At 32.9% G+C, this 27,498-nt stretch overlaps 1 protein-coding gene across 6 annotated transcripts in view; it reads right to left on the bottom strand.

The window, feature by feature from the left end:
- PCLO (piccolo presynaptic cytomatrix protein) overlaps positions 1-27,498 on the bottom strand; it is a 403,311-nt gene that overhangs the window by 145,389 nt on the left and 230,424 nt on the right. For all 6 annotated transcript variants that reach the window (XM_055347826.2, XM_019031537.4, XM_055347822.2 and 3 more), the window contains exons 7-9: positions 15,247-17,434; positions 9,498-9,634; positions 3,293-3,383 (exon numbers count right to left, since the gene is read on the bottom strand). In XM_055347826.2, coding sequence (XP_055203801.1) covers positions 3,293-3,383; positions 9,498-9,634; positions 15,247-17,434 — 2,416 coding nt within the window. The remainder of the gene's footprint in view (positions 1-3,292; positions 3,384-9,497; positions 9,635-15,246; positions 17,435-27,498) is intronic.

Raw genomic sequence — 27,498 nt, 5'->3', positions numbered from 1 at the left:
GGCACTGGTTTAAAACTTCCAGACACTGTCAAAGACTGTAACTTCTGGTTCTAGCCTCATATGTAGATGTATTTACAACAATTAAAAGTAGAAGTAGAATATAAAATGCAGATTGTTTTAAAAGACTTAATTTAGTATAGGATTATTTTTCCTAAGACATATGGAAAATATATTCAGCAGTAATCAATACAGGGTAACTATAACAAGGAAACCATTTTTAGTATTATTTTAGGTAGATACCACAAGAAAAAGGGGCATTCAGAGAAAAGATATAGTACATTACTAGCAAATTTATTGTCCAAAAAAATAACATTTTCTCTTTTTGTGAAATCTATATACAGAAGAAATTAAATTTACTTTTGAGACTAGAATATTTACTAAAGAGCTGGCATTTATTTTTGTAATTCTTATGTTTTAAAACTTGTTTCTAGTTAAAGTAAAATAATAACTAAAGAGTAGGAAAGATAATAAGGTCGAAGGAATAATTCTTAATATAGCGTAAAATAATACAGCTAGAAAACAGGCACATTGGCATAGATTCTGATGATTTAGGAAAAAAATGATTTGAAGATTTCCATTGTACATCATGAAAAAATAATTTTGGCATTGTTAGAAAATATTATGTTGTTTTGCTTTATGAGCTGGAGGAAAACTGAAATTCTTTTTTAGCAAGTAATTACTTCCACAACAACAGCCCTTGGATTTTAAGATTCACCCTGGAATTTTCATCAGTACTTAAAATACAGTTTGAACAGCAATAAAACTATGAAAGTTTGAATTATCAGTTTTTGACAGAAGAAAAGTTACCTGCTCTTAAAAGGAAAACAACATTAGATTCCTAATCAATTCATTCTCTATGAAAATAAAGAAGAAATTTGCTCAAAGCAAAACCTGTTCCACGTCATGTTCCATTGTCTAAGATCTGCAAGGAACAATAGCAATTACACTAAAGAAATACCCTGTTTGTTGTATCAGTGCTTAAAAAAGAAAACACAGTACATATACCATGTTAGATGTATTGCCTATACATATATAACACACAAATTATATATATATTTGAATATTTTCTATTGATGCACATTGTCCATGATATTCAAAGAACATACTTGACCAAAAATATAGGTAATTTTCATTTTTTGAAATTTCATTAACTTGGAAAAATTTATATTTTATCTCATTGATTTAAATATGGACTATTTGATTGTAATATAAAAATTTCATACATCTTTCAAAAAGCTTCCAGGTCATGAAAGGCAAAGGATGATTGAGGACCTATCAGATTGGAGGAGATACAGGAGTCAAACAATTAAATGCAATGTGGGATCCTGAATTGGATCCTGGACCAGAAAAAAAATAAATGGTGGGTTAGTGGAGAAGCTCAACATTTGTATAAGGCTTATAGATATTTTAAAATTATCATATATATGTTAATTTCCTGGTTTGATCACTTTATTGGGATTAGAAGTTAACATTAGTAACGTTGGGCAAAGAGTGGGCAAAAGGAATGTCTGTATTATTTTTGGAAATCCAAAATTATTTCCAAATAAAAAGTCCACCATTAGCTTTGGCTTATAAAAGAACACAAACAAACAAAACTCCAGCATAAATTGACAGTGTTCAAATTGAGTAGAAATAGGGGAATTTATTCCTTAGAAGAATTCAAGACAGATTTTTAATTTCCTGTATAAGAATGTCTTATATTCCTACAACCAGTGACCGTATTTCTTAATACAGCAATAACTGCGGAGCATTGTAATACCATGTGCATTAAAACATATGATTAATGAAAAGAATGATGCAAGTATGTACCATTTAGTACCTCCTCATATTAATGATCATGTCATCAATGCCTTTAATGTTCAAATGTATATCCTACTTTTTTTTTACATTTCTCAAAACACGATTTTTGATATAAAAAGTGATGTTTTCCAAAATGTCATGAGTCATCTAAAATGAAATCCAAATGTCAGTACATATGTCAATCTGACATTAGAATAAAAACTGGCTAGCCATATGTAGAAAGCTGAAACTGGATCCCTTCCTTACACCTTATACAAAAATTAATTCAAGATGTATTAAAGACATACATGTTAGACCTAAAACCATAATAATCCTGGCAGAAAACCTAGGCATTACCATTCAGGACATAGGCATGGGCAAGGACTTCATGTCTAAAACACCAAAAGCAATGGCAACAAAAGCCAAAATTGACAAATGGGGTCTAATTAAACTAAAGAGCTTCTGCACAGCAAAAGAAACTACCATCAGAGTGAACAGGCAACCTACAGAATGGGAGAAAATTTTCACAACCTACTCATCTGACAAAGGGCTAATATCCAGAATCTACAATGAACTCAAACAAATTTACAAGAAAAAAACAAACAACCCCATCAAAAAGTGGGCAAAGGATATGAACAGACACTTCTCAAAAGAAGACATTTATGCAGCCAAAAGACACATGAAAAAATGCTCATCATCACTGGTCATCAAAGAAATGCAAATCAAAACCACAATGAGATACCATCTCACACTAGTTAGAATGGCAATCATTAAAAAGTCAGGAAACTACAGGTGCTGGAGAGGATGTGGAGACATAGGAACACTTTTACACTGTTGGTGGGACTGTAAACTACTTCAGCCATTGTGGAAGTCAGTGTGGCGATTCCTCAGGGATCTAGAACTAGAAATACCATTTGACCCAGCCATCCCATTACTGGGTATATACCCAAAGGACTATAAATCATGCTGCTATAAAGACACATGCACACGTATGTTTATTGCGGGACTATTGACAATAGCAAAGACTTGGAACCAACCCAAATGTCCAACAATGATAGACTGGATTAAGAAAATGTGGCACATATACACCATGGAATACTATGCAGCCATAAAAAAGGATGAGTTCATGTCCTTTGTAGGGACATGGATGAAATTGGAAATCATCATTCTCAGTAAACTATCGCAAGGACAAAAAAACCAAACACCGCATGTTCTCACTCATAGATGGGAATTGAACAATGAGAACACATGGACACAGGGCGGGGAACATCACACACTGGGGCCTGTTGTGGGGTGGGGGAAGGGGGGAGGGATAGCATTAGGAGATATACCTAATGCTAAATGACGAGTTAATGGGTGCAGCACACCAGCATGGCACATGTATACATATGTAACTAACATGCACATTGTGCACATGTACCCTAAAACTTAAAGTATAACAATAAAAAAATGCAAAACAAAACAAAACAAAACAAAAAAACAAAAAAACATTAGATTATATGATTTGCTTTACCTGAAACTGTGTGATCCTTTGAGTCTCTTGTTATTTTTATCCTTGCGTGAGGAAAGATGTAGTGCATAGTTTTCCCGTTCATCTGTATAATCTAAGACATACATGTAGTAAGGTAAAAAACCAACATTAAAGACACTTAAAGTGCAATATACATAATTAGAATGGTTCATTTCAAAGCACATTGATTAAATCAATGGAACGTAGTAGGAGATTCTCACCTGATGGCAATTTAAACATCTTACACTAACACTATATAATGATATTACTGGTTCTGAGTTCTTATGGTGTTTGCATTTATAACCAATTGCTCTTGCAAAATGATTTGTTGTATTTGAAAAATTAATAAGTGCATGCAATAGGTTCTGAAGAATGTTTGTTACTACAGTAGTATGCAGTCAATATTGATAACCTCGGATATAGAATGTATTTGGAAAATTGCCAGCTGTTGATTTTACTCTGGACAGTCTAGGAAAAGCATTTTTAATTTTCAGCAATTAAGTTGTGCCAGGGGAGAAAAAATAGAGAAGATCCCCCTACTTTGACATCTCTGTCATCATAATTAGGATTACTTTATGTTTGTGTTTCTTGATTTATTGTGGCATTGTACTTCTGCTGAGCACATGTACTAGAAGTTTCATTGTAAACTAGATGCAGAGACTAATTCTATATAAATAAATAAAGACTTTGTTCACTTTAATACTTTTTAAAATTCAAAGCTTGCATTATTGATAGTGTTATGTCTCCTAGACATTCCTTAGGGTAGAAGAAGTAACACTTAAAGCTACTGTTGCAAATCTGTGATTTCAATTCTCATTATTGAGACTTGAATATGAGAATATTATAGACAGCATTATCTGTGTTTCCACCTGGTGAAACATCGTTTCTGAAACAAAAGCAAATTAGCGAATGCAAACTTCTGCTTTATATTTCATGGAACTTTGCTTTCAAAAGAGATTTGTGAAATAATGAAAGACAGAAATAGTAAAATATTTACTCTTATCTATATTAACAGGATTTTATTTGTATGGAATTTTGTATGTATTGTCATAGGAAAATTTTTGACTTAAATTACAACCAAAATCAAGTTTAATATAGATAAAAATTTCATATTACCTATTTTAGAATATGTTTAAGAAGTGTGTTCCCAAAAGATAAAACAGAATTTAGAACTAAAGAGGTATACATTTTGTGAAGAAAGATTCCTTAGAAAACTCTTGTGAACTTAATGTGTCCTAGTATTTCCAGCTGTAAAATTGTTAGAATTCTGGATATTAAAAAATAAAACAGGTATTTAAAAAACTGAAGCTAAAATTACAGCCTTTAGCTTTTATCCTCTTTAGGAAAGAATAAGCTTAAGCAGGCCTTAGATTAACATAAAATACTCCCTAAACAACAGCAGAATCCTGTTAAGTCCAGGAATATTATGTGAATTCTGCAGAGTAAAACAAAAATACTGTTTACTAAATTATAAAAATATTAAGGTAAGTATAATAAGTCAATTCAGATAATTCATACTAATGCTAACTTTGTAAACCATTGAAAACCTTATTCATATTTGTAACAAGTGCTTACATTTTTCTTCTTTTTCCCTCTCTTCCCTGCTGTTCACTCTTCTCTCTCCTGTCTCTATCTCTTTTGTCTGTCTCTCAGTCAGCCTCTCACTCTTTCCTTTCTCTGTTACTTTTTGCCCTCCCCGCATCTTTTTCTCCCACTTTTTTTCCTTCTTCTTCCTCTCTTTTCTTTTCCTAATATGCATTTAAAAATCTTTATTTTTTACTAAAAATAAAATCATATGCATTGAAAATTTTGTAACTGTTAGGTGTAACTGAACTTTGCTTTGGTACTGCAGGTAATTCAGTAAAATTGGTGGATGTTACTTTGTTTTATTTCAATCTCTTCTAATCTCAGGTATTAGTTAATAATAATTCCAAAAAGTTATTCTTTCCATTTGGTCAAAAATAAACTAAGAAAACACAATTTTGCCTTTTAGTATTCTTTCCAATTTTCAGGCTGGGGAGACATTGATGTAATCTCACGGTGCATCTATCACACAGTTTAGAAGAGTCATCATCAGGTTTCCTAATTTTTTCACCAGTTTTATCAAATAGCCACTATTGCCTTTTATTTTATAGTAGAAGGAATGTTGAACATATTAATTTTCTTGAATATTGCTTTAGGACATCTCATGCAATCTCCTATAGTTTCAGAGACTGTCTACCCTGTCTGCAAGCAGCTTCATAAATCCACTTAATAAATCAGAAACACAAAGCTGCCATAATTATGATCAATATGACCAAAACTCTATCTGTCTTCCATGTATGAATTAGATGTACGAGCTAGATGAATCTCAGCTTTTTAGTAACCACAGAGGGTGAATGTTGAGAGAGTCCTGTAGCAGATGGGGTTACGGGTAGGTGTTGCTAACGCCAAGTAAGAGTAGGCACAAAGCCAAGGGCAGAACTGATGTCAAGTGGTGCTACATTCCTCTCCCCAAGGGGATGGTCTCTGTTATCATTGTCTTTTGGTGATTCCTCATTGATAGAATTATTGCCTATAGGCCTCCCAGAAAGAGGGCTGTTCTTTCCTACCTACAAATATTTCAAAGAGTTATTTTCATGAATCAAGCCTGTATATATAAACAGTTTGTTAACAAAAATGGAATGAATTGAGCCCTTCATACGCGGAAGACAGATAGCCTTCATGCCCTTTTTGTTAACATACTGTGTATTCATACAGACATCCATTCCCTCACTTAAATACTACACATTCTAGATGCAGGAGACAGAGTGTCCTGCTGGGTTCCTAGCACTGTATGCATATATAACATGGTAGTTGGAATAGAGAGCTGCTGCTCTCAAGAAGCTCACAGCCCAAGACATAATACATGGGGCACCACTGGAGCACAAAGGAAAAACACTTATCCCAGATTTCTGGGGAAGTGGGGGTGGTAGTGTCAGGGGAGTCTTCTTGCATCATGGGGCAGTTACATGGACACCTGGGTGATGACTAGGGTTTGCCAAGGGACGAGTGGAGGAAAAGTGTCCAAGGAGCAAAAACAGAACATTCAAATTCCTAGAATCAAGAGAAAGAGTGGCTCTTTCATGGGAGCTTAATGTACCTCAATGCAGCAGTTGCATAGGAATTGCAGATGATGTGAGCGTTAAGTGCAGAAAGTGAAGGGATTTTATAATAGTCAAGAAGTGCTGACCTTTACAACCACCCTGTGAAAGGTATTAGCATTATTTATAGAGTAAGTGACTAAAGTAAAATTAAAAAATAAGAGATTAGGTTATCTGTGCAATTCACAAAGCAGTGCTGAATTTCTACCGAAGAAGGCAGAGGTTAAGCATATAGATAGATCGATAGATAGATAGATAGATAGATAGATACACACACACATACACACACATATAAGTATACACATATATTTGAAATGAAACAAATATGGACTTTAAGATTCGGTTTATTTTTATAATTAATATGATTGTGTGTCTAATAAAAAATTTTCAGAAATATTCTTCTATCATTCTGTTTGTCTTATGTAAACTAGTTTTAAAAGCAGATAAATTAGTGTTTGCATTAGTATTATTGGTTTTATTACTTTTGCCTCCAAAGCATTTTATGAATATGATTTCTTGTTATGCATATGTTTTCAAATAAAAGCATCTGAGTTTATTAGTACCAAGAGCTCAATATTAGCTTTTTATGATTAGAGATGCAAAGAAGTTAATAACATGAGAATGCCATTTTGTAATTCTCCAAGCCAAAATATAGTTATGATGAGTTAAAGAGGGAGACAGTATTTGAAGATAAATATTAATGCAAAAAGCATGAATTTTGAATTTTATATAATTCAACTTTTGAACTTCATGTAAATAAATGTATGTTATAGTAGAATCTATTTAGAAAAAATGATGAAGAAAAACAAATTATTGTCACAAAAGTCAACACATTTGTTACTTATTTGGGCAAGGGAGTGGTTATGATCTGGAAGGGACATACAGGGGTTTCAGGGACAGGCAATGTTCCTTTTTTTGGCCTGTGTGGCGGTTTCATGGCTGTTCACTTTTAATCAGCTTATAACTTTGCATAGTTGCCGTTTCAATATTACATATATAGTTTTTTTGTTTGTATGTTAGATGTGAAAATGTAAAATATTATACAAATGTAAAAAATTACTTTTAGCAGGAATATACACATTATTATATTCACCTAACAAGTATGTCTACTTGAGCAGACATAGCAAGAAATTTATTAAATGATTCTCAAAAATACCTTCTCTGCTTAATTTTGACATTATATTGGTCTATAATTATATATTATTTAAACCATTATTACTATGTACCCAGTAGACCAAAACCATAAATCTGTATATGTTAGTAACATTAAATTAGAAACAAGAATGTCCTTAAAGATATGAATATTTCATTTACATATTTTTGGGCTGGATGCATTACTTTAAATATATCCTCAAAGAATATTAGTTTGATAAATTAGGTGCAAAAGACTATTCTCAGTGCCTGTGGAAATAGTAGTGTTGATAATAAATATTCCTGCTTGTTAATTACTAAACAAGCTGCCCTGTTTATTATATAGTTTATCTTACTATGATTTTGTTAAAGTATCTGTGTTTTCTTTGACTGGATCTAGGTTTGTGGGAAACACTAAACTTCAGAGAAACAAATGAGATGGGGAAGATATAACAAGTATTCCATTTTAGAGAGATTCATATAATAAACACATTTAAAGAAGTTATTTTTAACTGACAAATTTATTATCTTAGTAATTGTAGATAAAAGGAGCTAAATTTAAGATTTTAAATGTGCAGAATAATTTTATTAATTTTCTTACTTTCTAGCCAGATCTATTTGATGAGAGTTGAAACACAACCACAAATACAATTTCAATAGCAAGACAAGCTAATGAAAGCATAATTCAATACAGGCTGATATGTTTACATGAAGTAGAATAATGGAATTATATTGACATTTTAATGGAGGTAAATATATACCTAAACAAAATATGTATTGAAGATATGAAAAACTAAAGATAGAAATTTATAGTAGAGAGGAATTCAAAAGATTCTAGAAAATATGATAGCATATAGAAAAACAGAACAAAATTCTAAGAAAAAATTCTGTTTAATAGGTAGAAATTTGTCTATGAAAACTTAAATTGCTTAGAAATAAATCAAATCTAAGAGTATAGACAATGTATTTTAGACAGTACTTATAAATGTCAAAGCCTTGTTTTCTTTTATACCTCAATATGACAAACACTGAATTATAGTAAGTCTATATGGATCTTCTCAGTTGTTTAAAATATGGTTGTTTTCTATTTCAATTAATCACTAAACAGGATGATTAGGAGTTAATGTAAATAAAATAAGTCAACTATTTTGGATATTTCAATAATCATAATGAGTACACAACCTGCAAATATCTGATCTGCTAAGGCAATTGATTAAAGGCCACTTGGCTTACCTGAAGACTCTCCTTCAATTCACTCAACTCTTAGTCTCGTAGTTGTATTTCAAAATTCAATTCAAACATCACCTCATTTCTCAAAAGTGAGTGAGATCATGAATTTTGGTATCATATTTATTTAATTCTGAAATTTACCTCTAAGTTTCAATTTCTTCCTCTATAAGAATACACTGATTAGTAATATCTACTTTATGTGAGTTGTTCCATATATAAAATTCAAAAATACATAACAAAACAACTAACATTTCCATATAATAGATCCACTAAAATATCAGCTTCGTTTCTCCTCCAGGTTAAGCGTTCTTTCTATCCCAGCTCACTCGGTTTGGCCATGCTCTCACTTGCTCTTAGCATCTGAACATGTTGTTATTGGAAAGCACTGAAAATTACCCAAATCTATTTCACCCAATTGCTTGTAAGCTCTCAGAGCGCCATGTATTCTTCTTGTATAGCTGTGCTGGATATGTTATACAAACTTAATAATGATCTGTTGGAGGAATGAATCACTTAAATTGGTAGAAGTATCACAGCTATGCTCCATTTTCAGTCAGTCATAGCTGATGAAGTGAGCTGTGTTACTCCTTTATGTTACTGGAAAAAATCATTTGTGAAATTAATAGACAAATATCTCATTCCTTTTAGGACAATTAAGACCATTCTAGGGTAGAATTGAGTCTTTTTTGATAAATCTAAAAGAAATTGCTAAATATAGCACTTACTTGCTCTTGATGTTGACTGAGTGGTCTAGAGTGGACCAATCTTTCCGGCAGTTTTCGGTCCAGACCATGTCCATTTTCCAAACGAGACTCCCTGGGTTTATCAAACCAATCTGTTTCCTCACGACGCAGATGATAGGCTTTGGACACCAAGGAAACATCATACATTGCAACGGCAAGTAATATAGATGATTGAGGGCAGCAGATGTTCTGTAGTACTAGCATGCACTAGGCTTGTTAACCATACATGCATTTCAAACACATCTCCCCTTGGGACTAGAAAAATTATTTTTGTTATTATGCCAAAAATCAAATTATGTCAAAAATTTTAAACCATAGAATAGCCTAGAAAAAATGATGCACACAGATGTTCACAATCTCAGAGCAAAACAAAATCAAATTTTAAATCAGGAGAGAAAAGAAATTTAGATAGTGATAAAATAAATAAATGAACAAGTGGTCATTCTTCAAAAGGATCATTCTATTTAACCTCAGCCCATCAGTTCCCACATCCACACATTCTCTCCCATACTCTCCCCACAACCCACTAGAAATTTTTTTTTAAGGTAGGCCGATGGGTGCAGCAAACCACCATGGCACATGTATACCTATGCAACAAACCTGCACATTCTGCACATGTATCCCAGAACTTAAAGTATAATACAAAAATTAAAACAAAAAGTATTCCTTGTGTATGGAAGTTTCTGTCACTTTCCCACCATTACATCAACCCAGTGCCAATAGGTTGTTGCTGGCTTTAACATTATTTTTTGAAAATATGACATTTCTATGACATTCACAATGAACATAAACATTTGTTTCTAAGAGAATTCTTGTGTTATTGTTAGGAACACGTGTGCCATGATTACTTAGTAGCCTAATATTAAAAATACCTCTATTATAATTGTTAAATAAAAATAAAATGATTATTTTTTTAAGAGAAGCACTGATTTAGAAAATAGATTGAAGACTTGGTTGCCTGCTTTTTATACTCACACTGTGACAAAATTTCACAGCATACTTTTTTGAAAATGCAACTATATTTAAGGTACACAATTATTATTTTAAATTAAATTTCATTCATTAGTATCTCATAGGTCTTTTCAAGATATTCTATAATGACTGAACATCTTATTTTCCCTAATATATAGAATTTTCCTTTTAATAAATTGTTTTAGTCTTTGTAAAAGAATCTGTAATTAACAGTCTCTGGAAATACTTTGTTGCTTCCTGCTTCCTAAACAGTAGAAGGAACAAAGCTCCTCAAGTGCTTATCCTTTAAAGATTTGTTGATGATGTTGTCAACCTCCACTTTCTTGAAACTCCAGCTTCTAGAATGCCATACAACAGCTTTATTTTTCTATCTACATTCCTGACTATCATCTCTTCCAAAACCTCCTCCCAACCTTTTCCCCTAGGCCATTTCCATCATTTCATTTCTGCCGGGGATGGCAAACCCACAGCATATGTACCACTACTCACCTCTATACCTCCTGTGGTCAACACTGCTACTTAACCATGGCATTTTCCTCCCAGAATACAAAATGAGCAACGATGTGTCATGGGTTAATCAGTCTTAGATTTGAGAAAATACATTAACACATATCTGTTTTGTGATTGCATATGTACTTGACTGATCTCACCTATTCTAAGCTGCTTAAAGGCAAAGCTCATATTGTCTTTTTTTTCCCCTTCCCTCAATACTAAAATCAATGCCCTGCACAAGGCATAGCATCCAATAAATATTGGAATGAATGACGCATAGAATAATTAGTCATCAACTAGAAAAAGTAAACATCCTAATTATGATAAACACATTTAAAATATTAATTTGTCCTTTGAACCTCACTGATGCAGATATTTTTCACAATCTGCTCAATAATTATGGTTTTCCAGTCTTAATTTGAAACCAAGTGACTGAACTTACCAAGAAATTTAGTGTAATAGACATTTGACAAGTAAATACAAAAATTCATTATTTAATCATTAGTCTCTTAAAATCTATTAGATTATTCCCAATAACACTGACACTACTTTTGTCTTACTTCTTACAGGATTTTATTATAGATTTCTCATGAAAATAGAACAATAATTTAAACTGATTTTAATAAATTAATATCCTTTATGATGTAGTACAAGATTTCATTTGAATATATAACTTTCTTAATTGCATTTTAAATATAATTCTTTGAAATGTGTGTTTTGTTTGGCTGTGCCTATAGAAATAAAGTAGAAGTTCAACCTGACCCAAATTCTGTCAATTTATTACCAATAATTCTGATTATGTATTTTGATTTTGTTATTTTTTATAATAACCCTATGTGTAACTGAATAAGGATGACTATCATCCTTTGCACAAGAATTTACAATCAACCAAGAGCAAGCAGATTAAATGAATCTGCTTTTGTACTGAATTTTGTTTTCATTATTTAGAACCAGTTGTACATAAATGCTAATTGTTTATAACTGTCTCATCTTTCATGGTAAAATCTCAGTGAAAAAGTAAATTTTATAACAAAAAAAATTCTGAATTAGTTCAAATCATTTGAAGGAGACTAACAGTATTTTTTTTTAAACTTGACAATATTTTCTTGAATTCCTAAAAGTAAAATACAAATAAGTTATTTCTGGATCTAGTACTGTCCGCAAGCTACAGTTACATAAACAGTTTAATTCTTCTCACTATCAAATATCGGTGAAATATATATACTTTAAAAAAGACTGTATATATTGGAGGACATGAGATGAAGCACAATTTTTTTTTTTTTTTTTTTTTGAGACGAAGTCTCACTCTATCGCCAGGCGGGAGTGCAGTGGCGCGATCTCAACTCACTGCAACCTCCACCTTCCAGGTTCAAACGATTCTCCTGCCTCAGGCTCCCAAGTAGCTGGGACTACAGACGTGTGCCACTACGCCCAGCTAATTTTTGTATTTTTAGTAGAGATGGGGTTTCACCATGTTGGCTAGGATGGTCTCGATCTCTTGACATCGTGATCCACCCGCCTCAGCCTCCCAAAGTGTTGGAATTACAGGCGTGAGCCACCACGTCCGGCCTGTTTCTAGCGTGCTTCAAGCTAAAAATATTAATAAATATTAAGCAACATAAACTATATCTATATAGACTTTTCCTCAAGAAAGATATTTCAACATCAACAAATCTTTTAGAATATATCTAATGACTGTCTTATATCCTGTAACTTACCCAGTTTAATTGAATTTGGAAAAGCACACAACAAATAATTTGAAAGCAATTAAATTTGTTTTGTTCACAGGATACTAAATAACCTGTAGAATGTTATACTATTCAAAATTATCTTAGTACATTCAAATATAGATATAGCATATATTTGCTAAAAATCTGTTAAAAATTCCTAATACTTCATGAGTTAATAAATGTCAGGAATTATTGATTGGAAAAAAGTAGTTTCTTCTTTTTTTTTAAATACTGAAGGAATTCAAGATTTCAAACGAAAAGCACACCATTACTCATTAGAAGAAAAATAGTATGCTTAAGTGATACATAAACAAAGAAAATATATAACATTTTACTACATACATCATTTAGAAGTAATCACTACAATTCACACACATACCATTACATATGTAATTCATATATAATTGCTATAGTTTTCCTGCCCAAATTTATATCAACATAATCTTTATGAATAATTTCCTTGTCTGCTTAATTTTAAAATATATTTTAGTTTAATTTCATTTAAATTTTAATTGCTTTACTTCTTTGGTATCATCTTTACACACTTCATAATTTTATATGCTGCATGGTATCTCATCCTCTATTTTATCAAAACAATGTTTTTCACACAGTCTTTGATGATTATGACCTATACATCATTCAAACATATAAAAGGGAAATAGAATATTCTGTTATTTTTATATGGCTCTACATATATGTAAGTGCCACGTATTGGGATATATAGAAACATCTAAATATCTGGCAGCATGTTGACAAAATATCTATGATGATAAATCAAACTCTCTTTAGATATATGCTCATCATGTACACACAATCTTAAGGCATTTCGTTATGCCATTGACCCTCTAGGGTTTTTGTTTTATTTTGTTATTTTATAGACATGACAATTGGATAAACTCTTTACTCTTCTGCAATTGTCATTTTCTACCTATAAAATGTTTATAAAATGTGGATTGTAAAAAATAAGGAAATATTAAAGACTGTTCCCACACGATATCACAATTCTTGCAATGTACATTTATTCAAATAATCATCTAAATAAAAAACCCACAAATTGAGTACTTTATTCAATTAACTAATTGTCAATAAAAATGGTCAATCCAATAGCCTGTAGAGACAAAAACAAATCAGAAAATGACTAATCTATTGGAAGTTCACAAACAAAAGCAGTTTGTCCTCCTTCAGATACAGTGATTATTTTAGTTCAATAAAAAAATCTATTAAAATCCAGATTTGAATTCCTAAAATCTTATTCATCTAGACAAAGATGTACGAAAAAAATCCTTTTCACAAAAATGTGTATTTTCCTGTGAGTCCTCAAGAAAGATGTTATGTTTGGAAAGGGAGATGTTCATGTTAGCTTAGTTCTTTGGAGTCTCTAAAGGAAGGAAATAATAATGCTTTTATTTGATCAAAAATATTTTATTTCCAGAACTCCATCTACATCTACATTCAAATGTAAACCAAAGGAGGTGGAAAAAAAAGGACCAAGAGTCAAGAGTCATGAATCCTCTTGGTATAGGCTAGGCTCTTCACACCTTTGTATCATTCCTCTCTCATCTTCAATATTAGACTTGGACTAGATAATTTTCAAAAATGTTTATGGTTGTATATCTTTAAACACAAAGCTACTTTAAATCAGTTTTTAGTTAAGTATTTACTTGTTCAACATGGAAAACTAGCAAGTCAATTTAGGGCAAATACATGGGATGATACAAAAAACAAAATCAAGAAACCAAAGGAAAAGGCTAAATGGGCAAATCAGGAAGGTTTGAACTCTAAATAACTAAAATCAGAAAAGAAGTTTACAAGGTTTCAATTTTAAAGAATACTTCATACATACTAATACAATTCTTTATTTTCATGTCTTATTTAGTACTAAACTTTCTAGCATATAATGCAAAATTACAAATTTGTAAATAATAGTATTCATAATGAGAGAGAAAGATAAAACAGAAATCTTTTATTTAAGGAAAATAACAAAATTCTACATTATACTAACATCAAGAACCTATCCAAAAGTTCTCAAAAATAGAAAATCTTCTGAACTAATGAACACTGATCTCATAAAGATGCCATAAATGATTTTCTATTACAAAGTCTATCAGAATAGTATTTCATGGCTCTAAACTTTAATAATTTCAGAAACTGAAACTGACCAATAACTTTTAAAATGTATTTTTAAAAATGAAAGAAACTTACAATGAAAAACTTTTCAACTATGGATTTATAGGATGACCATATTTTATTGACAGAATTATTTGATAATGGTTTCAGAAAAGCAGACACCAAACAAATCAAGCAAACAATCAAGAAACAGAACAATAAAGGAATAAAGTAAAACTAAATAAAGAAAAGCATGCTACAGAATCTATACACATGATAAAATTTCCATTTACAAGAAATAAAATTGAAGTAAACATGCAAAAGACACACCAAGAAAAGTAGGATACATCTCTGGAGAAGGGAAATTAAACATGCAGAAAAATAAGAGTTTGAGTTTTGAGAGTAACAGGGTAGTTTGAGGCCCAATTTACCTTCACTGTCTGACATGGCATGTTGGAAGTCATCCATGATGAATGCTATGTCACGGTCATAGCCTCGAGTCCGTGATTCTTCCCTCATGTGTTGCTGAACTTCAGGCAATGAGTGGCTCGATCCAAACTGATCCCTGGTGTCTGCAGATATTGGTGGCAGGGGTCCAGCTGCAGCCCTGGCCATTCCCATTGGCTGGCCAACAGGACTGAGTGGGCTTTCTTCTTCAGAATTCTGGGCCACAATTGGTATTCTTCCTCTACTTTGACTAATTGGCAAACTGGTCGGCTTAGTTCTGGCAGAGGATGATGCATGACTAAAGGAAACATCTAGAGCTTCAGCCTCTTGAGCTTTCAGTCTTAGGGAAGAGCTAGAAGAATCCCTTTTAATTGATAAATCAAGCCCATAGACAGAGGAAGGTCTGGAGGAAGGTCTGGACCTGCTGCCACTACTGTATGGCTTATCCGCTTCATCCTGCAGAGCTGAGCGTATGGTATTTCCTAATGTGCCCAGTCCTGTGCCAAGAGAGGATCCCATAAATTTTTGTTGGTCTGTAATATTTTTTCTGAGGCCAAAAGTGATGTCATCTTGAAGGAGCCTTGCCCTGGAGGAAATGCCACCAATAGATGAAGTGCTAGAAGTCATATAGCTTGAATAATCAGGTTCAAGGTCTCTACTTTCTTGAATAGGTGAAAATTTTGACATTTTAGGGTCAATTAGTGATTTCTTATGCTTTGACTGCTTTTGATAAAGTATGGCTGCTGGCAGTTGTTTTGCTGCTTGTTTTTCAAGTGTGAGTCTACTGATGCTATACTTCTCAGATTTTGGAAAATGTCTATAGCTAGTATCAGCATGGTAATAATGAGAAAGACCAGCAAGGTGATCTAAGCTCTCTGTCCCTCTACGAAATTCCTGTTTAATCTGATGTTTCAGAAGCTTTAACTCATAAGGATCCTCCATTGGGTCTTCCTCCGCCTTCACATAACTATGCAATCTAGAGGAAGACTGTAAAGGTGCTAGGAAATCTGTCACTTCTTGAGACCGGCGTGTCTCAGTGGTTCGAAGGAGACGGTCTGTTTTTGATAGATCCTTTTCATGAAGGCTAAATGCGGTGCTTAATGCCGCTGTTCCTTTGGTGATCTCTCCAATGTCGTCAATTAGGACATAATTTCGTGGAGTATGGTGATCAATATCTGCATAGAAAGAATCTGCAGATATGCTTGATATCGGACTGCTTGCCATGCTACTTCTTTCCTCCAAACCTATTCTCAAGTCTAAACTATTGTACTTACTACCAAGATGGGAAACAGCATATGTGTTATCAGTAGAAACAGGTGCTATCATAAGGGGTTGGTTGCGAATCACTTCATAGTTTGAAGTTATCTTGGGCTCCAAATATAATGTAGTTTGCCGTGGCTTCTGTTGTATCACCATCATCTGTGAAGGTAACTGATAAGAAGGCTGTGGGGTTGGTGTAGGTTGAACTTGGGGTGTGAAGGACATTGTTGCCACAGCTTGGAATGTTGGCTGAGTCTGATAAGGTGAAACTTGCTGATGGTACAAAGTTTGTTGCTCAAAATGAGACTGTTGAGTGTATGAGGTGGGTGCTTGGGTAGGAAGAGCAGGGGAAGAGTACTGGTATTGTGTGTAAGGACTTGTCGGAGGAACTAGTTGAGATTCTGTTTGGGTTTGTGGTGGTATAAACTGGCTGAATTCAGTTTGGGGAGCAGTTCTTGGTCGCTCAATGCCATGCTGACTTTCTATTCGGGTTGGTCTTGTGCTACTCACTTCACTGTCAGACATGTAATCACGATCCTCAGCTACTCCCTGGAGGTAGGCTCGTTCTCTCTTTTCTCTCTCCTTTAATAGGGCCTCTTTCCTCCTGTTAATTCCCATTTCCAGGTATCGTAGCTTAGCATCAATCTCCTTTTCTTCTTCATCAAGCTCTGCTTGTTTCTTTCGAAGTTTTGCAGACTCCCTTTCCACAAGATCAAGCTCTCTGTCTATGTCCTGGAGAATCTTGGCTCGTGCCATTGTGTTGGTTCTGCAGATCCTTCTCCTGGAAACTGTGCCCATTGTGCTGAATGTGGATTGAGTTCCTGTGGAAATCTCCTCAGGAGGTGGATTTGGCAGAGTTCTTTTAACTTTTTTCTGGGCTCCAGAGGATGTCATGGTTTGAGAACCTTTAGTCTATAATCAAGTAAACAAAATATAGTACTTTATTATAAAGAAAAATAAAAACCAAATCTACTTCCATGAATTATATTTAATAAAAATGATTTCATGTATGATTTTGCTATCGCAGCATGATAAAATAAAATATATGCATATAATTTCAAGTATTGGTCACAAATACAATTAACTGAAAAATAATTTTTTAAATAAATTGGCTAATTATAACTCCTACATTAGCAGTTATAAAAACTTATTTTCAATCTAAATTAATATACATAAGATTATTTACTGAATCTATTTCCAGAGTGTTTTATTAACCATCTAAAATTTAAATTACATTTGTTGGAGATGTTCATTCACCAAGTTCATGCGCCTATCTTCTCATTCCTACTTTTGCCCCCTGGAGTGGCTGTCATTCCCATTTTTTAAATTACATCTTCAAATTATCTAATGTCTTTTTTTTCTAAAAAAGGGATAATCTGGACTAATTTTCTATTTAATGTTTCAAGATTTTCATGACTATTTGGTTTTCTTTGACTTTATTATCCTGCAGTATAGTTTCTTTTTAATGCTCTAGTAACTTCCATATGAAGCAAAAAGAACTGACCAATAAAAATCCATTGGAACCTTTTAAAAAATCAGATAAAAGTATAAAGTTGGTGAGTTTTCAGATACTTTTCATTTCATTTGGTTAATTTGTCATAAACTTGCTTTCTAAGAATTGAAGGTCTTGAGAATCATACAATTTTAGAATATCAAAAGACATGAGAGATTAGTTTGAGCACTTACAGTTAAACTGATGTACTTCAATTTACCTAAGTATTCAGTGGCACATTTACAACTAGATCTCAGGTCTTCTGCTTTCCAGTTGCATAATCTTTACAAGATGCTTTCTTTTCTTTTCTTTCTATTATAATCCAAATACATTAATTCTCCAATTTTCCCCAGTCACCAAATATTGAGAGTAGAAAATAGAAAAAATAAGAGTCTATAAATATTGTACCTGAAAATTGTGCCTTATTAATTAGATCACATTTTTCCAAGACTCTGTACTTCCATTGCCTTTTTATTATTTCCAAATTAACTTCCTTAATAATTTTTGTTTTCTGTTATCATATTTCTGCTCCCTTCATGTAACCCCACTAGTTGTTCCCTTAATAGACATCATAATATAAAACAAAATCCTAAAGGTTTATTGAAGTTTATATGTTTCTAAGACTTAAAATATTTGGATGGAAATGAATAAATGTTATGAATCTTTGAAATAAGGTAAAGTGACTTTGGAGCAGTAGTTTGTTTTTCCTCATAGAGCAATCCCAATGTATATGGGGTATTGAAGTCCCCAAGGCAGCTGTTTGACATGTCATTTATTTCTTCCTACTCATTCTCAATTCTTTTCATTTTATAAAATGCTCACAATTAATCACAGAATTGTTATAAAAATCAAGTGAGACAAATATGTAAAATACTTACTACACATTACAGGCACCCATTAAATATCAATTCCTTTAAAAATCTCTATATTTTTATAGAAAACTATGGTTTCTTGATTAACCCACATTCTAGATCTTTACATATTCTTTCACTTGTAAAAAAGTACACATGTAACATGTTGAATATCAATGGGCCATAATTAAATGGTAGTAAAATAAAAATTAAGATCTTACAATAATTTTCTTGATACTAAAAATATTAACATAGATATGTCATGTTTTTAAAAAAGTTGTTCCACAAAAACATCTTCAGTCCTCTGATTATAATGTCGTTCAACAAGAGGCTGAAAACTACATACTATTTGTTTTTTCTTAATATGTATATGGTAGATCTGGCATATGCATAAGCATTTGAAAATTTAAAATGTTTACCTATTCTACATGATTATGATTATGAAATGGTTTGACAAAAGGGTGTTTAATTGTTACTCAAGACCGTGATGCCTAACAAAGATGTAATAAAAAGAGGAGAATATGAAATGAAAAATATGACCAATATTTTATTCTAATGTTTGGTCACTACCGGAAATTTTAAATATAACCACTGATAACATTTTCATAGTCCAAAGAACTTAATAACGGTTGAAAATTCAAGTCTCTAAGAAGCCCAGCTTAGAAGCTATATTTGAACTTGGAAGTCACTTCTTTTCAAAATGCACATTACAAATAGTTATATATTGTACATATGTGTAAGGTAGGCTTGCACTTCTTGTGTTTAGGTGAGAAAAAAGAGAGCAAATACTGACCAATCACTATACTTGTCATATGCTCTTATGTATTGATGGGTGCCGCAAACCACCACGGCACGTGTATACCTAAGTAACAAACCTGCACATTCTGCACATGTATCCCAGAACTTAAAGTATAATTTTTAAAAAAGAGAAAAATATATAGATCATGTCAGGAAAATTCTAGTGGGAATGAAAATGGAGGAGTACTTGACTATTGAAGAGGCTATAACCCAAAAGCCTGCAGGATCCAGAAGGTAATGGAGTGAATGTGTTGACCTGAGAATTTAAGTTCCATCTGTCAAGGCTGGCTCCAGAATATTGCTGCCATGAAGAAATAGAGACCCAGTGTGGTGAGATCTGCTTCATTCAAGAAAATCCATATTTTAAAATTTTGGTCTCTATTTTAAATGGTTTTAAAACATAGTTCAGCTCAAAGAAAACAAGCCTTTAACTGCACTGACAGGTTGAAATAAATCTCTGTTCCAAACCTAAAGAAGATTGGATGCCCACTGAGAAACCATTAGAGGGTCAAACAGCATTAATGGCTAGTTGAGAGAAAGCAACAGATTTTAAACAATGAGGGAGGATGTGGGAAGAATACAAGAGCCCTAAAGAAAAACTTCAGTCCTTTATTAGCGTTTTCTGCCATCTTTTGGTTAAATTGTAAATATGATCATCCATGAATTTTCCTCCACAGCATAAATTTTCTTTTAGATTTTCCCTAAAATACATAACTATTCAATTCACTTAGACAGATATTTATTAAATGTCTCCTCTCTTCAAAGCACTTTGCTGGCACACTTATACAAAGAGGATCTGAACTATAGAACCATTAGAACCCCACAGATTTAAATTTAAGCATGTGTGTGAGGGGTGTGTACTATGTTTTAGGACTGGTTAGTATCACTTAAGAGGACAGACAGAAATACAATAAAGAATTTGAAGTAATGTCTTACCAACTTATAATTCAAAAAGAAATGACTCTGACAAAGACAATAAAAACTTCTCAACTAAGTATTTAATTCTAATTTAAAAAAACCTCTCAACTAGGTATTTAATTCTAATTAAATCAATATAACATAAAATAAGAGTTCAGAACTCCAAATACAAAGATAAAAGCAATACAATATAATTTATTTTAAAAAGATCAAAATTGCACAAAGAAAGTTTATTATGATTAAAGATGATGTAGCTGGAAGCCATGACTAAAGATGGCAAGACAGTCTAGAAAAAAACTTGTTGTTTACTATGGTTTTCTGTGTTGACCAGCTCTTAAAAGTTGTTTTCAGATAGACCTGGTGCCTTTAATCTAGAAAAAAAAAATTGTACTAAATATACTGGATATATAAATTTAAAATATTTTAAAATACCTGTGAAAATAGACAAAGACAAAGAGAAGGGAATAAAAAGCCCTAATAATAGAATAAAGGTTTAAGAAAGACTGGAAAAAAATCACTAACTGCAGATTGCAACATCAGTGAGGTAATCAAGCTAACAAACAAATAACCTTCAGGATAAGGTTTGCTGTCCAAAGTAATTTTAAAGAACATTTTCCTTAGGAAAGTTAATTTATATAATGCAATTTATACCATTTCTATATGGCAAAGGAAAGGAAATTTTGCTTGTTTTGGAGTGTCAGGAATATTAATGAAAATAATAAGTAAAGTACATAGCCACACTATCCTAAGTGACTTAAATATATGTATGTGCATTAATTCATTGTCAGAATTCTCTGAGCTCAACATGAGGATGAGAAAAGAAAGATCTGTAGTTTTTTCAAATATTGAGAAACTAAAAATACACAGGGGCTATTGTTTAAAGTCCTAGATGCTAGACCAAAATTATTCATCCAGTATTATATATAATAAATATGAAAACATTCAATTTATTGATGTATTCAAAGAGTTGTTAAGTATAATTCTAAAATGCATTGCTCTAGATGCTAAAGACATAGATACAAGATACACTAGATGGAAGAAATCTACACTTTGCCCACAAATAACTAATACATTATGAATATTTTTGGGAAATTGTTGTTTGAAGAAACTACCTCACCATACTGCCCAAAGCAATGTATAGATTCAATGGTATTTCTATCAAACTACCAACAACATTTTTCACATAATTATAAAAAAACTATTCTAAAATTCATATGGAACCAAAAAATAGCTCAAACAGCTGAAGCAATCCTAAGCAAAAACAAACAAATGAACAAACAAAAACAAAGCTAGAGGCATTATACTATCCAACTTTGTACTACAAGGTTATAGTAAATGAAACAGCATGAAACAAAAACAGACACATACAACAATGGAACAGAATATAGAACCCAGAAATAAAGTTGCACACCTACAGCCATCTGATCTTCAACAAAGTTGACAATAACTGGCAAAGGAGAAGTGACTCCTTATTCAATAAATGGTGCTAGGAAAACTGGTTAGCCATATGCCAAAGATTGAAACTGGACCCTTTCCTTATATCATATACAGAAATCCATTCAAGATGGAGTGAAAACTTAAATATAAAACCTAAAACTATAAAAACCCTAGAAGAAAACTTAGGAAATGCAATTCTGAACATAAGACTTGGCAAAGATTTCATGATGAAGACTCTGAAAGCAATTGCAGTTAAGAACAAAAGTGGACAAGTGGGACCTAACTAAAGAGCTTCTGCACAGCAAAAAAACTATCAACAGAGTGACAGAAAATCTATAAAACTGGAGAAAATATCTGCACATTATACATCTGACAAAGGTCTATTATCCAGAACCTATAAGGCACTTAACAACAACAACAACAAAAACACAAACAATCTTATTAAAAAATGGTCAAAGGGCATAAGTAGACATTTCTCAAAAGACATACACATAGCTAACAAGCATATGAAAAAATGCTCAACATCAGTAATCATTAGGGGAATGCAAATCAAAAGCACAATGAGATACCATCCTACACCAGTCAGAATGGCTATTATTAAAAAGTAAACAAAACAAAACAAAACAGACGTTGACTAGGTTGTGGAGAAAAAGGAACGCTTAAACACTCCTGGTGGAAGTGTAAATTAGTTAAGCCACTGTGGAAAGCAGTTTGGAGATTTCTCAAAGAACTTAAAAAAAAAAACCAACCATTTGACCCAGCAAAGGAATTGCTGGGTATATACTCAAAGGAATATATATCGATCTACCATAAAGACTCATGCATGTGTATATTCATCACAGCACTATTCATGACAGCAAAGACATAGAACCAAGCCAGATGTCCATCAATGGTAGACTAGATAAAGAAAATGTGGTACATATATACCATGAAATACTATGCAGCCATAAAAATGAATGAAATCATGTCCTTTGTGACAACATGAATGGAGCTGAAGGCCATTATCCTAAGTGAATTAATACAGGAACAGAAAACCAAATACCACATGTTGTCACCTATAAGTGGGATCTAAACATTGAGTACACATGGATACAAAGAAGGGAACAATAGACACTGGGGTCTGAGGGTGGAGAGTGGGAGAAGAGTGGTGATCGAAAAACTAGCTATCAGGTACTATGCTCATTACCTGGGTGAAGAAATAATCTGTAGTCCAAACCCTGTGACATGCAATTTATCTATGTAACAAACCTGCACATGTACCCTCTGAACCTAAAATAGAAGCTGGAAAGAAAAAAAACGAACTACCTCATCTTTTGCTAAATAGTTCTCAGCGTCAATATCAAAGATATACTTCTAAACCATTCTGAAACCATTGTACTGCTAGAGAGACATAGCAACATATATTTCACTATATAAGTATAGAAAGCCATACCTACTGTCAGAAATAAATGTTCATCATCATAATATCTTGGATTTTTAGGTTTGTTCTCTCAACTAAGCAGGAAATATTTGTATGCAGGCCCTTTATTGAGATGGTGGAGATGTGGATTCTTTTTCAAACAGCATAATTTCACAAAAAATTATCAGTAAACAAGATATTTTGATACATACTCCTTAAGAGGTTTTCCATTTAACATGACATAAGGTGAGTTAGACGAGTATATAATTACGTATATGTATTGGGAACTGGATAAGAGAGAATGATGGATTAAGATATAACAGGAAGCCTGGTTCTTAAAGAATGGATGGTATTTAAACAGGAGAATGCATTCTAAGTGCAGGGAAAATAAGAAACTTAATTTTTTGAAAAATATGAAGGATAATCTGGTTTCATTTTGGGCTAGTGATGCCTTAATTCCTGTGAGATGGAAACACATCCAGAGAATGCTCTATGCCAACAGAGAGGGGAAAAATGCAAGAGCAAATACAGAAAAAAAAAGTTCAAAAGCAAACTATATATTAAAATCTTTATTCATTTTCTTCTTTAACTGATGGGACAAGCAGCACTGGTTATTACATACCAGTCAAATTAACTCCAATACCATGTGAAATCCCAGGGCAAACCTTCAAACTGTAAATGTGCAATCACTGACAATGATTTCTAATGCAGTATGTTAGGTAGCAATCATTGTGGCTCTGTCAAAGAGAAAATTGTGACAGCTCAATTTAATTTTCTTTAATTACAATGTTGCACTCCATGTAGATAACATAGAAGAAATAGATATATTCTAGCAGTGCTTGAGCAGAACATTTAATGTTTTCCTATGACAGCCAGCAACATAGTTTTGGCCATAAGGATGGAAAGTAGTAATAAAATTTGTCAGGGATTCATGTACCAACCATGGCTATTTATGGTCCAGCATCAATATAGGTAATTAATAAATCTTTCTCATCCTTGACAGTAATGGCATTTTGGACCAGATGATTCTATATTGTTAGATGTTTAGTTGCATCTCTGGCTTGTACCCACTAGATACCATCAGTATACCATGTCAATCAAAAACGTCACCATGCATTGGCAAATGTCTCCTGGAAGGAAAAACAGACCTTGCTGAAAGACACTCATGCACGTGATATACTAAATAATGTCCTCAGACAGAAAATCCTGATCGATTGTTAATTAATATATTTATTGATGATGAGAATCCTACTATTTGTTTATCATAGTGCCTTACTCTGAATGCGAAAAGGCTGACTTCCTAGAGTAACTAGAAATTAAATAGTGCCTTGAAAAGAGAACCAGATGGAATAAAGGGTAAACAAAAAAGATACATTCTAGGTTATGGTAATGACAGGAGAAAATTAATAAGGATAGGAATGTACCTGATTATCTTGCCTTGTTATAAATTCTTAGGACCCTAAAATTAATCCCCTTTATTGTATAGAAAAATTCTTAACTATTAAATTATCACAAACTAATATTCAAAAGGTATTCAACTAGCTATTTTAATAATACAGTTTTATTAGAACACAGGAAAAAAAAGACAAGGTGCCTACAATTACAACAATGAGCATACTCAGTGAAGAAGATTAATCCTTCTAGCTTAACCCCATAAAAATCTTGAAAAATTGTCCACAACTGCAATAATTATGGAAAAGTTTGAGTGTAAGGAACTGCCAGTCTGACTGAAAAATTATGTAAGTCCTAGTATGTTGTTAAAATTGTCCGTTATTCTAAGTTTATAAGAAGGATCAATGATGTAATTAAAAAGAGATTAAAACCTTAAAAAAGAAAGTAATTATTTAGTTTGAGAAATTAAATACCAGAATCACTAAAGGAGATCAGGTGCATAGCTAAGCTTAATTTTAAAATTCAAGAAACTCCTACTATCTTAAAAATAACTTAAGAAAAAAAGGAATTAGAACAAAAAAATTTGATAGCTTAAAAAAAGTTAAAAAATAGATGGAAACATTTTTAATGAACAACAGACATTTACATACTGTTCACTGTACTAAATACTGAGATTAAAATGATGAATAAGACATGGTCTTCTCCCTCTAACTGTACAACAAATTAAAGAGAACTTGAGAATGGAAATTGCTCTTAGGGTCATTTGTCCCATTTTATTTCAACTCTCTTCATCCAGGAACTGCACTGACTTTGAATACAAGAATAAGCCTTTTCTTTGCCTTGGTAAGAAGAGTAATACTTATATATACTATACTCCTCTCTGACTTTATTTTCTTCTGCTCTGCTCCTGGCCATTCATTCTTTTTAGGGTGTAAAAATCATCTAAAAAGAGCTATTTATGCCTCTTAAGCATTGGGAAGGGAAGTGAAATATGCAGGGTATTTTTTTTTCTCTCCAAACAAGAGGTCTTTAAAATATATAAATATAGTGCAGTAAAGGAATTAACATATTCCTTTGATTTTAGGAATTTAGGTTGGGAGAGGATGATGAAGCTGATAAGGCAGGCATAAGGCTACAAATTAGGAAACATCCCTTTACACATCCTTCCCTTTAAATAGACTGGAAGCAGAGTTTCACTCTATGAAATGTCAATGAAAACAGCAATACACCTTCTAGGGGTCCCCACCTGCACTCCAACAGCAGTAGCTTCCTGTTTTTAGATAAAATCACAGTTAAATATAGAAATATTCAGCAGTCTATCTTACGCACAATACCATTAGTAATGTGTTACCAAAATAGACCCATTATTAAGCACCATCCCTCTATCCTCTGCTTCTACCCTCTTTGGCTCCTTGGAGATAAAACATACATGTTTAGTGCAAAAGCTCAAGAATTTTTGTTGCTTTTTTTTTTTTTTTTTTTGAGACAAGCTCTTGCTCTGTTGTCCAGGCTGAAGTGCAGTGGTGCGATCATGGCTCATCACGCCTTGACCTGGACTCAAGTGATCCTCCCACCTCAGCCTCTGAGGTAGCTGGGACTCCAGGTGTGCACCACCCTGCCTAGCTAATTTTTATTTTTATTTTTGTAGAGACGGGGTCCCACTATGTTGCCCTGGCTGGTCTCAAACTCCTAGGCTCAAGAGATCCTCCCACCTTGGCTGCCCCAATTGTTGGGATTACAGGTGTGAGCCACCACCATCCTATTGCTTCAAGGCATACAAAAATAAGAAAGATAACAGAGGAGTGACCTGTGAATAAGGAAATTCTAAATGATACCATTCGTGAAAAAATACTTTCAACATGAATAAAATGTTTAAAATCCATTAGCATTGCAATAGGGCACAGTGTCTTGCATGTAGAAAACAAGACCATCAAATTCTTCAATTAGAGTATTGTGAAATAGTTTAATAATTGTTTCTATGAATTGAGGCAATATATAAGTAGCAGTATCATCACTATGGGTCTATGTTTGAGGTATTAAAAATTATAGACATCTTTATTCATAAACAGTCTTGAATCTCTACTGCCATGAAACAATTTACCATTTGTGAAAATAATTGAAAAAATTTTTAAAGGTAGTTTTTCTCTAATTTTAAGCTTCCAGTGGCAAAAAATGTGAGAAACTAAATTACAGGACCCTATTAATAATAGAATAAAAACAAAATAGAACATATTTAAAAGTCGTACATGTATGTTATTTATCAAAGTCTAGTAATACATAAAAAAATTCTCTAATTGATACTGTGAAAACGGTACTCAGTGTTTCATCAGACATCTCTAAGCTTTTCCTTAATGCACCTCTTGTCCCAGTTTGTTTTGTTTCCTTGCTTAAAGTCATTGCTCTTGGGCTGAGCAGTCAAGCAGAAAACCAGTTTCTACCTCACTGGACAGAAGCATTAGAGATGCCAGTCTGTGTGACATTTATTGCATTATATTTTCTGGAAAGTCCCAAAGAGATTAACTTCTTTTCTTTCCTAAAATCTGTATAAAATATTTTGGAAGGCACTTTCAAAAGTTTTTTTAAGGTGAGCAGTTTTTGATATGTGAATGTATGTGTACATTTTTCTCCCTCCCTCTTTCCATCCTTCCCTCCCTTCCTTTTGCTTCCTTCCTTTGTATGAAATCAGACG

This window comes from Gorilla gorilla, chromosome 6 (genome assembly GCF_029281585.2).
Source record: "Gorilla gorilla gorilla isolate KB3781 chromosome 6, NHGRI_mGorGor1-v2.1_pri, whole genome shotgun sequence".
In the NCBI taxonomy this organism is placed as follows: Eukaryota; Metazoa; Chordata; class Mammalia; order Primates; family Hominidae; genus Gorilla; species Gorilla gorilla.
The sequence above is the reverse complement of the archived record's forward strand: the minus strand, read 5'-3'. Positions and strand labels throughout refer to the sequence as shown.